Source organism: Rhinatrema bivittatum, unplaced genomic scaffold (assembly GCF_901001135.1).
Source record: "Rhinatrema bivittatum unplaced genomic scaffold, aRhiBiv1.1, whole genome shotgun sequence".
NCBI lineage: Eukaryota > Metazoa > Chordata > Amphibia > Gymnophiona > Rhinatrematidae > Rhinatrema > Rhinatrema bivittatum.
Window position 1 is genome coordinate 59,813 of NW_021820972.1, and position 13,519 is coordinate 73,331.

General features: G+C 45.1%; 1 protein-coding gene across 1 annotated transcript in view; it reads right to left on the bottom strand.

The window, feature by feature from the left end:
- LOC115082337 (extended synaptotagmin-3-like) overlaps positions 1–13,519 on the bottom strand; it is a gene marked incomplete at both ends in the record, with an annotated part of 112,563 nt that overhangs the window by 55,604 nt on the left and 43,440 nt on the right. Inside the window, 5 exon segments of the mRNA XM_029586573.1 lie at positions 2,184–2,273; positions 3,155–3,203; positions 4,967–5,049; positions 8,501–8,677; positions 10,434–10,554. Of these exon segments, the coding sequence (XP_029442433.1) occupies positions 2,184–2,273; positions 3,155–3,203; positions 4,967–5,049; positions 8,501–8,677; positions 10,434–10,554 (520 nt within the window).

The following is a 13,519-nucleotide window of genomic DNA, read 5'->3' on the forward strand; positions in this document are numbered from 1 at the left end:
CTGTCTATCTCTGAAAGGAGGGAGAAGGGAATTGTTTCAGACATTTCCTTTATAAAATTCGAGAAGGAAAGATCCTCCGGTGGTGATTTTCTTCTATCCTCTGGTGGTGAGGGCTCAGAGAGGATATCTTCCCCTGATGAATATTCTGAGTCACTAGAGTCCAGAGGATGTTCTATAGGCCTAGAAGGCTTAAAAGGAGTGTCAGAGAGTGGTGTTTGTGGCCTGATGGGTGGTATGACACCTGAGGGGCCTGGTAACGGTTCCTGATGGAGATCAGAACCTGGATGTTGAGGTGCAGAGGAAAGAGCGTATATAAGTGAGTTCAATTTTTCCATCAGAGGTTGAAAAATGGACGTATCATGAGATGGTACCGGCTGTGCCATCGAGGTCGATGGCCGCATTGGCATCGATGGAATCTGGGGCATCGACATCAAAGGCACCGCTGGTTGCGCCCTGGATGGTACCAGTCCTGGAACCGACGGCATCGTTGATGGTGATTTCCTCGGCATCGGCATCGCGTGTACTGGCGATGGAATCGGCGATGGTATGAAGGCCGGTGTCGATGGCAGGAGAGGAGTAGTCGGTCGTGGCATCGCTTCCACAAAGGCATCCTGAACCGCTTGGCGTATATAAACGTCAAGTTCCGCCCGCATGGATGGTGTGAACAGAGCACCCATGGGGGGAGGCGGTGGTGGCGACATCAGTACAACCTCAGAGCCCTGAGGAGGTACGGTTCCTTCCGCCGGAATCGGCGAGGATCGCCTTGTCGATGGCTCGGAAGCCTTACCTTTGAGCCGGGGTTTCTTGGACGGTGCCCCGTCATCTGTCGATGGCTCACCGGCTATCGGGGTAGGTGATGCCGTATGCGGCCTACGATGCCGATGGTGATGTTTGTCTTTTTCGCGGGCTTTCTCACTGCCCGATGTTGAGGCCTTGGACGATGGTGAGGGGGAGGAAAATGGAGCGTCTCCCGACTCACCTGAGTGACGTTTTTTCAATACTACTTTTCTAATCGATCCAGCCGGAGACGATTGTTTGGAAGTAGATGGAGCAGTAACTAGTTGAATCTTGAATAGCTGCTCCATTTTGTCCAGCCGTAGACGTCGACCTTTCGAGGTCATCGTAGCGCATAAGGGACAATTTTTTACCTCATGACCCTCACCAAGGCAAAGTACACAGTCCTGGTGTGGGTCTGTGATAGACATATTTCTCGCGCATTTTGGGCATTTTTTAAAACCTGTAGCCATTTTGTGGCCGGACAGCCGTCGACGGCCTAAGACTCAGGTAAAAATGTTTTTAACCAAAAAACGGAACGGAACCGCGAGAACGGTAAAAACTCACCGCGATGACTAAACTAAGGGAGACCCTTTGCGGTTGAAGTTTTTTTTTTTTTTTTTTGAAAGTTTTCCGTGAGGAAAATTGTGGAGAATCCCACAGGACTCCCAATAACCGCGAGGCTAACTGCTTCGCGGAAAAAAGAAGACTAAAGGGAGACCCCTGTGGCAGGGAATATCATAGCATGCTGGGCATGCTCAGTAGGCACACTGGTGCCAGTCAAAAGTTTCATAGAAACTTTTACAGAAGTTTTCCGTACATAGGGCTCCATTACTGATGTCACCCATATGTGAGGACTAGCATCCTGCTTGTCCTGGGATAAAATATATTACTTATGGCTTTGGTTTTTTTATGGGGGAGGGGGGGAAGAAGGGATCAGGGTAGTGTTAAATCAAGAAATAGAGGGAAATGCTTTCCTGGATGCCAGGGCCCATGGTGCACACTGAAGGGAGGGGAGCAGTGAGCAGAAAAGAGGAAGACCAGAGCGTCAGCACCAGAGTAGGGAAGAGAATTGGTTTTCCACTCCACTTTTTCACAGCTGGAAGTGTTTGAACTACAAGAACTCTTAAAAGAGTAAAATATGAATGAGCTATAAAACAGCCACTTCAGACTCCATTACTGTTCTCTCGGTTAGAAAAGCTAATTATTTTTAAAACACAAGACAGGAGTCATCACTCTAGATTGAACAAAAAAGTTCTGAGGGAGAGGGGTGATGAGATAATTCAGAACTATACCTAGAGTTACTAGAAAACATTAATAGAAGGACCCAGGGACCATTGTGGACAACACTACATCAAAAAACATGTCAGCATGGAGTATTAGAGCCCAGACTACAATAATCCACTCACCGCACACAGTTTAGCAGGGTCAGCCACCAATGAGAACCACTCCAGCTTCAAATGCACTTTTCCACTTGCTACGTCGCTTAGAGGGAACCACTATGCACGTGAAGGCAAGAAAAGGTTAAGTACAGTCAACGCATAGTCTACATTGCGCGCAGTATCTATCTTCCCGTTTTCCCCTTTTGATCATACACCTGTCACCCTTCATTTTAGATCTCACGTTAATACTTCCATAGAATAAAAGTCATGCACATTTTATGGCCATAAAAATCCTGTTCAGTAACGCTGCTCTTCAGCAATTCAGGTTGCACCAGGGGGTTCCCCAAACCCCCCACCCTGACCCCAGAGCCAGTCAGGTTTTCTGGATATCCACAATGAATATGCATGACACACATTTGTATTTACTGGTCTCCAACGTAGGCAAGTATCTGTTGTGTAAACCCTGAAAACCTGACTGGCTATGTAGTCAGTAGGTCAGCTTTAGTTACCAACTGGTGCAATATTTTCCTGGGTTTTAGGTAAGGATTAGCTCAGCTGGGGGCGGAGTGAAGTGGTATTAAGCAGCAAACACAGCCAACCTGAAAAACTCAGGAGTCAGACTGCTATGCTGACTTCTTTTTATGATTCCTCAATTTCAAAAGTATTTTAGACTTGGTATGGATTAGTATTAGCTTCTGGCGCTTCACTGGTAATGCAAGAGATAGCTTCACTGTGCTTAAATTCTGTGCTGCTATGCACATGTGGACAGACATGTCTAAAAGTAATTGGAAAGCAGCACTTCAAAGCTGACCCACATTACACTAACAGCACTACACAGCCGGGTTAACACACATACGGTATATAGCCACGGACATCCCCCAACGTGCAATTAAGAAGGGATGGCTGCATGCTTTGTGAATGCCATCATTGCCAAGTGTTAGGTGTCTTCAGGCAACAAAGGTTGATTAGTATTAAAGCTTGAAAATGTCAGATTTTACCTCATCCACAACTCTGTCTTTCATCACACCACTCAGACATATGATCAAGCTATAAAACAAAAATAAAATACATGAGTCTTATTGGTAACCTAAAATATATCTACTAATACTAATTAAGATTGTATGATTGGCCTTATCTCACTTTAAATAGTAGAGGTAACTGGTCTTATTTTATTTACTGATTTTATATACCGTCATTTGGTGTAGCCATCATAACGGTTTACAACAGTAATAAATAACAATAAAATTACAGTAAATTAAAATAAGTTAAATAAAATAAAATGCAATAAAATAACATAACAAAACAAGATATTAATACAATAAAAATAAAGCAATAAAATAAAATACATTCAAAATCTTGATTGGAACTTCAGGCAGCGTGCGGAAATGGTGGTGTGTGTACTACAACAAAATGAATCTTGATTTGTTGAGACAGACATAAAACAACAGATTAGTGCATGTGATTGTTTTAATTGGAATCGTTAAAAGCCACTTTTTGATTTCTTTCTTAAATATCTTTAAATTTGTTTGTAGCCGTTTTTCTGTGGGGAGTGTGTTCCAAATTTTTGGGCCTGCAAGGGATATTGCATGTTCCCTTACTTGCGTGAGCTGTGCCGATTGTACTGAAGGAATAGATAGAAGGCCTTTATTAGCAGATCACAAATTCCTTTGGGGTATATGTATTTTAATTGCCGTGTTAAGCCAGTCTGTTTGGTCTCCGTACATGATTTTATGAATAATTGTTAGGATTTTGTATTCTATTCTCAATTTTATTGGCAGCCAGTGCAGTGAAATTAAAACTGGAGTGATATGATCTTGTTTCTTGGTACCCGTTAAGATTCTAGCTGCCGAGTTCTGTAATAACTGACGTGGTTGAGTTGTAGATGCAGGTCAGTCTCACAAGCCAGATTCAGAACTCCCCAAACTCGCCAACACTGGTGCAGCTTCACCAAAGCAAATTAACCAAATGTCAGGGGAGCAAGGGAGAGAGTAGTATGCATGCTGAATGGCTACTAGCACCATATGTGAAAATGCATACATTTTCTTTAAAATGTGTTTTATGCCACCAATTTTAAAATGACAGAGCCTTCTTGTACAAATTCTGTTTTACATCTTCAGGAGTTTCTGAACAAACGTCATCTGTGCTTAATAAAATTAGCTGGGATCAGAATTAAAAATGTTTAACAGTCCTGCTCGTTTCATGTGGCATAACCTCTTTTGCAATTTACAGGCGACAAACTGGGGCTATTGCAATTTTGCAGAACATGAGCAATGTGACAGCATGAAAGCCAAACACCAGAATTAATAAGCAGGTTTTAAGAAAAAAAAAACAACGGATACCCACCATATTTGTTAGTAATCTTAACAGAATTAAGGGAGTTGTTATTCTTATATCATGATAAGCATGTAGGAAATCTAGCTCCTTTGCCTGGGCAACTTGCAAAATAAGCATGGAGTTATGTGTGTGGTGGCTAACTAATAAAGTTGCAATTTGAACCACAGGTGGAGGACTGTTTTTTTAGGCAGTATGACTATGTATAATTTATTTTTATTTTGACCCACTTGAAAATTAAGTAAAAATCTGTACTCCATTAAAAAAAAAAAAAAAAAAAAAAAAAAAAAAAAATTTCCATCGCCACATAAGAATGGCCAATTGTCTACAGACAGGGAGCGAAATCTGGTGGATAAAACTGGGCTTGAACATCTACAAACTATACCAGCAGCTTAGAATGCTCTCCTTTTGTTTCGGAAAAATGTTTATTATGTGCACAAGAAATGCCACATATAAACCTGTGTCCTGGATTATGTTACCTGCCAAGAAAGTCATCTTTATCTGGATCTTCATCATACAAATCCACTTCTAAGTCCTGGCCAGGAACCTCATGAACTACAAACTGCCGAGAAAAACAAACAAAAAACGCCCGGATATGAAAAATTGTAGAGAAGCAAAACGTTTGACGTCAGAGTCTCGCCATTTGACCACATTTCAGACAGGACTGAAATGTTGCCATGTGGCGGGATAGTATGGGCCCGATTTGAGGACTGGACACAATAAGGGCAAACATTAAACACAAGAGAATAAATTCCACCCGGAGCCAATCCAACCCACCTGCCGGGATATGCACGCGCGCCTGCAGTGCATGTCATACGCATGGAACTAAACAGAGGAGTTACTGGGGAGGAGAACATAGCCATCTCCGAACCGTCTTTCCCTTGGCAAAATAGTCTCAAGCCTGCAAATCAGGCTGTGCAATTTTTTTTCCCCAAGGATTTACGTTTCCTGCAATTTCAAGAAAAGAAAGTTGCACAAGCAAAAGGAGGAAAAGGGCTGTGGAACGTTTGCCCGGTCCTTACTGCCTTTTATCCTGCCCTTGGTTTGGTTTCTTTAAAGCTGTAACATGATTAAATCATATTTTGACCTGCCGCTGTGAGAGTAACTATTTTTTTTTTCTTCTACTAATAAACGTTACATCCAAGGTACTAACTGGCAGTTTAAATTAACAAAATCATGTTAACTACCAGTTTGCATTCTTTCACTTAATTGCTGACAAGACACAAGTTTAGGCTTTTGAAAGTTCTGCCCAACTTAGGCCTAGATTTATGAAACTGCTGTAAATATCGCATGCGATGGAAAAGGGGGTGTGTTTTATGGTAATTGCCTAATAATCGCAATGTGCACTATGTTAGCGCTTTGCATAGGTATTACCACAAAGTGCGTTAACTTTTCGCACTTTGCAGTAATATGTACATAATTGCAAAAGGGGGGAGAGAGAATAACGCATGATATCGCACAGCTTATCAGTTGAAAAAGGTATAGTTATTTTCGGCATTAAAACTGTGCGATATCGTGCGTTATGGCTTCGCAAAGTGCAAAGCCAGCCCACTTTCAGAAATCCCGCCCCCAACTCCTCCCCAATCCCTCCCCTTTTAAAAGTTTGCATTGCACCATGCGTTAAGGCGTTTTTGCATGCGTTATAACACAATCTATACATGTGCTTTACACTCCCGCTGGAGATAATGTGAAACGCCCACATGCTTTTAATCCACATGACACCCTGATCTTCTAAATACAAACTCTGCAGGTAGCTTGTGTTTGAATATCAGGTTGGTTTAGGCAGGAAGAAAAGTTAGTGCATATATTGCCACTTGAGCACCTGATTGAAAATAGACTCCTGTCATTTTCATTCTGCAATGATTTTCATTAGGACATAACATACTGCATTTTTTAAAATCAAAATATGACCTACAACTACTTTTCAAGGTTTCAAAGCTATGCTCGAGTAGCCCAATTAATTATTCCCTACTCTCCTCTCTCCAAGCCTGGAGCCCATAACGTTGCATTGCCAACGATCTGAATTAAGAGTAAAACAGCAATAAGTCGACAAACTGCATTTTTCCAGGAAACTATTTCTAAACGTATTTCATGTGGTCCACACTGGAAAGCATCAGCAAATCAATGGCAGTTCTAGTTTGACAAAAATAGCTCATCATGAAGAGTGTGTCGTCATGCCCGTGACGGCTGACCTTTCGCTGGACTTCCAAAGCGCAGTGTGTTTCTGTATCGCACAAGCCAAGTCTTCCTTTTGCACTTTCACTGAGGACATTGATTGCTAATGTCTAGGGACCTTCATTTTCAGGGGTTTTTTTGTTTGTTTTTTTTTGGGGGGGGGGTTTCCTGGGAATTTATCAAGGTTTATGACGACAAAAAAACAGGGGAAAAAGAAAATTGGTGGAAAAAAATGACTGTTTTGCCAGGTAAAAAAAAATCAGGCTTTATTTTGGTGGACAGTAAATTAGCAGCTTATTCTGCTACCCACCCACTCAGCAATACCCCCTGTATGTCCCTCTCTTCTCCACCCCCGCACCTAAGCCAAGAATCCCCCTCTCCCCCCCCCCCATCTTTACCGGGGGTTGCTCCTGGCTCCTCCTCCCTCGCTCTTTGGCAGCATGCTTGTTGCGGCTCTCACGCTCCGCGGCACTGCACTTCTGCTTTAGTGCATGGTCAGGAAACCTGCCAGGAAGTGCTTCTGATAGGGTGGGGTGCGGCAGCACCAGACAGCAGGCACCTTGGCTGCTTGGAAAGGGGGTAGGGAGAGGTGGGACTTGAAAACGCTGCATCAGCAGCACTGGAGGATGAGCGCTTTCACTGGTGGGGAGCGTTGCGTCTGTCGGTCTCAGATGGCTTAGACCTCTGTGCCTCATCTTTCTCTCTGCTCTCCCCGCCAGCCTTGGGAAGATGGCTACCACCACGTCTGCATGCCGCTCTCTCCGGCGTCCCCGGAACGGCAATGGCAAGGCTATCCGCCATGTTTCTCCTGAGGGTCTCCTAGGGTGCGCGCGCGCACACGCCACCCACATCTTTATCCACGTCATGGCGGGAACCTCGGGGACGTCCCCCTCGAGTGACGTCACGCCATCCGGGTATTTAGCCTGCCCTTCGTTTGCTAGCAGATTGAGTTAGCAAGGATTGGACTCGCCCGGTCTAAGCTACTCTGCCGTTTGAAACTCTCTCTGCCCTTCAGGGTTATTCATTTAACCTGGGTACCCGCTCCTCGGGGGCCCTTTGCTTTCTTTCAGGTTCCTGTCTGGGATACCGGGTACTTGCTCCTCGAGGGCCTGCTCTCCCTGCCTTGGTGCCTGCAATCCAACTACTTCTGCCTGCTGGGATCTCCATCTGTACAGCTACCAACTTAGTGAGTAATCTAACCTTTATCAGTCTGTCTCATCTACAGCTCAGCATCTGGAACTCCCTATACTATTCTATGTGAGACGGGTCTCCTCTGCCGAGGGTCCCTGGACTGCTATCGCTGGATCACCTCACTACTGCCACCTCTGGTGGTATCCTTCAGCTGTATAATAAAAGACAAATCTCTGTGTGTTTGCATGTCTCGAGTCTAGCCTTGTTCTGTGGTTCCTCTCGGGGCTCCTCCCCGTGGGAGTGGCCATCACCCAATAACCCACTCTAAAACACCTCAAAACCATAACAGGGAGCAAGACTTGAAAACGCTGCATGCTCTTTGGCCTGCACTGGCTGGTGGCCATAAAAAGCTGCCATCTGCTGCTCTAGAGCTCTACCTAAAATCAGCCTAAAATTGGGGTGAAAAAAAACATTTAAACAGATTTTCAACTTTGAATACTCTGGGAATTTATGGGTGAAAACAGTTTAAATTGTAAATGAAGTACCCTACTTATGTTTTACAGCAAACTGTGCCACCTTAAGCAAGCTCATCTGCCTTTGGTTGTATTTCCCCAAATAACTGCGCCGGAGGTGCAAGGGAATGCAAGTTCAGACAAATGGCCAGTGTCCAGGAGAAGAAGAAGGAAAGAAAAAAAAAAGTGCCATACCTCAAACATTTCATGCCATTTGGGGTTCAGATTCTCTTTGATGGTTTTAGTTCTGAAGATCTTGGTGCCCACTCTTGCCACAGCATAAGGATCAGACTTGCCTTTAATTATTCCTCGGAGGTAGGTGTCTTTCGGTATGAGGTCTTCAGCTTCAATGGCGTGAACCCGTAAGACTCCCTAAAACAAAGAAAAACAGCCCATAATAGCTCAGGCCCATCTGAACCAATAAGTTATAGCTGAACTGGCAAGGTGGGGTTGGGGGGAGGGGCCTGGATACATCAGACAGAGGACAAGGTACACACCGAGAGCCCTAGTGAGATGCAAGTGGAGCAATCAATGTTACCCAGAAAGCTAATTTGCATGACAAAACCTGCCTCTACGGCAGTACCTGCCACACAGCCCGATACTGTAAAACCGCGGGAGAGCGGACGAACGCCGGTGCGAGCTATCCAGTATGCTCCAGCATGCAAATTAGGCGACGCAGTGCAAACGAGGGAAAGGAGGCGCTAGGGACACTAGCGCGTCCCTAGCACCTCCTTTTGGCCTGGAGCGGCGGCTGTCAGCGGGTTTGACAGCCGACGCTCAATTTTGCCGGCGTCGGTTCTCGAGCCCGCTGACAGCCACGGGCTCGGAAACCGGACGCCGGCAAAATTGAGCGTCCGGTTTTCGGCCCGACAGCCGCGGGCCGAATTCAAATTTTTTTTTTTACTTTTTTTTTTAACTTTTGGGGACCTCCGACTTAATATCGCTATGATATTAAGTCGGAGGGTGCACAGAAAAGCAGTTTTTACTGCTTTTCTGTGCACTTTCCTGGCGCCGGAAGAAATTAGCGCCGACCTTTGGGTCGGCGCTAATTTCTTAGAGTAAAATGTGCGGCTTGGCTGCACATTTTACTTACTGGATCCCGCGCGCATACCTAATAGGGCCATCAACATGCATTTGCATGTTGAGGGCGCTATTAGGTGCCGCGGGTGGGCCGCGTGTTTTCCTCCCCTTACTGAATAAGGGGTAAGGGAAAACACGCGTCCAGAGCAGGCTGACAGTGCGCTCCGACGGAGCACACTGTACTGTATCGACCTGACAGTGAGGTGGCGCTGCTATTCAACCAGCTTCAAAATGCAATCACTATTGATATGTGGGAGCATCAATCACTAGGACTGTATTTTTGTCATAGGACTTATAGAAACTGATATCAGCAGATAGAAAGCCATTTGGTCCACCCAGTCTGCCCATTTGTAGCTGTCTACCGTGCTGCCGCAAATTGATTTGGTCTTCTCTCCCCATCACAAACGTGGGGTAGCAACCTAGTGGTTAGAGCAGCGGGCTGTGAACCAGGGGTGCCGCGGGTTCAAAATGCTGCTGCTGCTCCTCCTCCTGACCGTGGGCGAGTCACGTCACCCTCCACTGCCTCAGGCGCAGAAAACTTAGGGGCTCGCTCACCGTGCCATGGTATTTTTCCCCTGAGGGGAAATAAACGTCCCTTTGTGCCTATTATATTTGTATACCACCTTCTTCCAATGCTGGATGCAAAGCGGCTCACGATACGTAACGATACAATAAAGCAGGTCTGCCATGCACGCCACTGTTCCGGCTGCCATAACTTCTGCTGGGTCCATCATGTTTTCACTCAAAAAGTACTGCCTCATTCTGTTTGAACCTCCCTCCTTTCAGCTTCACAGGACGACGACGACTATGAGTTTTTTCAGCCCACAGAATATGCTCCCTATTCCACCACATTTATGATGTACCTGCGGTCCTGGAGATCATTTATTGCTGCCAAAGTGGTTTTCCATCAAATCGCAACATTAAAACTCTGGTTTTCTGTTACGGCCCCCACCCTTGCGCCCTGGTGCACATTGTAATTTTAAACAGATTTTACATCAGCTGTTTATCTCTGAAACCAGAAAAACACCTCTGGGGCAGAGGGACTCACATGTGGGAGAGGGAAGCGCAGCTGGGCCACATTCAGCTCATTTGTTAGTGGGAGCGTGAATCTGTTTGGCAGCACAAGGTACGACGCAATGATGTCCACGATCATGGTGTCAGACATGTCACTACAAAAAAAATATTTAAAAAAAAATTATACTACATATATTTATTTATACACGTACACAAAATATAAAGTTAAAAGCTGGAACAGGTACCAGATCCAACACTCACGATGTAGCAGAGACTTAAAAGCTTAATATACCACCTGTCTCACTTTGTGAGCCTCTCTTAATCCTTCAGGGATTTAGTCTTTATAGCTATAGATATATAAAGCAGCAGCTCCTCCTTCCACCATGTCTCTCATCATTCACTGCTATACACTCTAACTCTCCCATCTTACTTCTTAGACTTCTGGCATTGGCATACAGACATTTCAAAATGTGTTTTATGTTTATATTAACTACCTGCTTTTCAGTTGACAGGTATAATTTGGAATCTTATAGCTCAGGTGATTCTTTACTTATAGGCTCATGGACTACTTTTGCTTTTTTTTGGAACCTCTCTGTTGGGATGCCCTAACTCTCCCTGCTTCATTAGTATCCTTCGAAAATACACCTCCCTCCAAACCATGCGCTGTTGAGCGACTGTCAGCTTTCCGCATTGATTTAGTTTAAAAACTGCTCTATCTCCTTTTTAAGGTTAGCGCCAACAGCCTGGTTAAGGTGGAGCCCATCCCTTCAGAAAAGATTCCAATTTCCCAAAACATTGCCCAGTTCCTTACAAAACTGAATCCCTCTTCCTTGCACCATCGTCTCCTCCACGCATTGAAACTCCGGAGCTCTGCCTGCCTCTGGTGACCTGCGCGTGGAACAGGGAGCATTTCAGAGAATGCTCCCTGTGGAGGTTCTGGATTTAATCTTTCTACCTAAGAGCCTAAATTTGGTCCCACATTTTCTTATGTCATTGGTGCCCACATGTACCACGACAACCGGCTCCTCCCCAGCAGTGTCTAAAATCTTATCTAGGTGACGCGTGAGGACTGCTACCTTCATACCAGGCAGGCAAGTTACCAGGTGATGCTCACGCCCACCAGCCACCCAGCTATCTACATTCCTAATAATTGAAACAACAACTATGACGGTCGACTTAACCCTTCGGCTCCCTAGTCTTTGTAGTATAACCGTTTCACATTTACCTGTTCAAGTCCGTTCATGATTTTGTAGACCTCTATCAAATCCCCCCTCAGCCATCTTGTCTCCAAGCTGAACAGTCCTAACTTCTTTAGCCTTTCCTCCTAGGGGAGTCGTTCCATCCCCTTTATCATTTTGGTCACCTTTCTCTGTATAGGCATTTTAGAGCCTAGTATAATATTTGCAGAGTTGCCTTTTTATAAGTAGGGCTGTCTGAGTACTGGCAGTTGGTGCTCAGCTTACCCAAGGCTATAAGGGCCAGGCCCATAATCAACTTGTGCTATAACAGGTCTAATGCCATGAGACCATAAGTAACAAAACAAAAGCATTGTGTGTCATCATGTTAAATTCAAATAGTGCTCAAACAATCATCGTAAATAGACTTTGCACTTAACACAAACTTTAAATTACAGGCCTTCATAAAAATGTGCTGGAAAGTTCTCACTTACTAATGGTTACCTGCTATAAAAAAAAAGAACTAAACAAACCATATAGGTGACTCAGCATATAGCATAATCATTGTTTTCACCAATTCACTTTTTTTCTCTTTTATAATTTTTATATTTTTGCACAGTTTTTAAAGTGAAGGCACGAAACTTGGCAACATTTATCTTATTACATGAAGATGGCAATCCTTCTCCACAGATCTGCAATACCATAAACTAGCCCAGCCCAACACGACTCGTATTTCATTTTGAAACTTTGTCAGGGGCAATTAGTGCAGGCATCCGGGCAACATGACTGATAAGCTCACTTATTATGTGTGTATTTGAACCTATGTTGCCCGGATGGGGGTGGAGAAGGGAAGAGAGAAAATCTCTGCAGCTGCAGCACACTCTTCCCCCTCCAATCTCAATATGAGAGTGGGTAAAATGTTAAAATCCCAAGGTAAGAGAATTGCAGGTCTGGGCTGGACAAGAAACAATGCCTGCAGGGAACAGTGGCAGAGGAATTAGGGGTTCATGGGGTGGGGAATAGGAGGTGGCAGCTGCTCGGGAGGGAGTGGCAGCTGGCAACTACAGCAGAAGCACAAATCCATCCCAACCTTGCGGATAACAAAAAATTACCGACCAGCAGCATCAGCAAATCCACTCATCTCTTGCTTTTCCTGTCCCCAAACATTCTGGGTCATAAGGGCAGGACAGGAGTCGGCGCACTCTTCTCGCTATCCTAACTCGCGTACCGGCGGCGCGGTTGTGAAAAGCAATGCGGAAGCCAGAACCGTTCCAACGAGAGGTTAAGCAAGTTGTGAAACTGTGTGGTGTGTTTAGTAAGGGGGGGGGGGGGGCGACAGGAGGGAGGGTGAATTACATCTGCGTTGTGAAATGAAAACCCGTATCCAAATCATTCAAAGGTAACTGCTATCGAACTATAGAGAGCGCAAGTGAAAATATTTACAACAGCATGAGCCAGATGCCGTTCTTAGCAGGCGGGCGGGCAGGCAAGCAATATGACTACTGTGCTACGCCCATCTGACTACAAAGCTACGGTGACACTAAGGTGGGGGGTGGGGGGGGGGGGGGAAATAACACTGTTGCCAAAACACAGACAGTTGTGTGGACAGCCCGGCGGGTGGGTGACAATATTGCACGCCATATTATGCAGAGGACCCAGATTTGATTTCTGCTTCCCGGATCGGCACGAGGCAGGGATGCTGCAGAGCCTGGGGATGAGGTGGGGAGAAGGGGAATCTCAGCGATGACACCGACACAGCCACACCCAGAGGCTGGATCTTAGGCCCACAACTGCAGGGGTTAGGGAAGGAACTCTGGTTTGTGACCTCCCAGCTGAGGACTGTCACTACCATAGCAGAGGGAAGCAGGTTGGGCAGAGATATAAAATAGGGCAAAAAAAAAAAAAAAATTCAAAATAGTAAATCTTATTGTGCTAGATCCCAGCC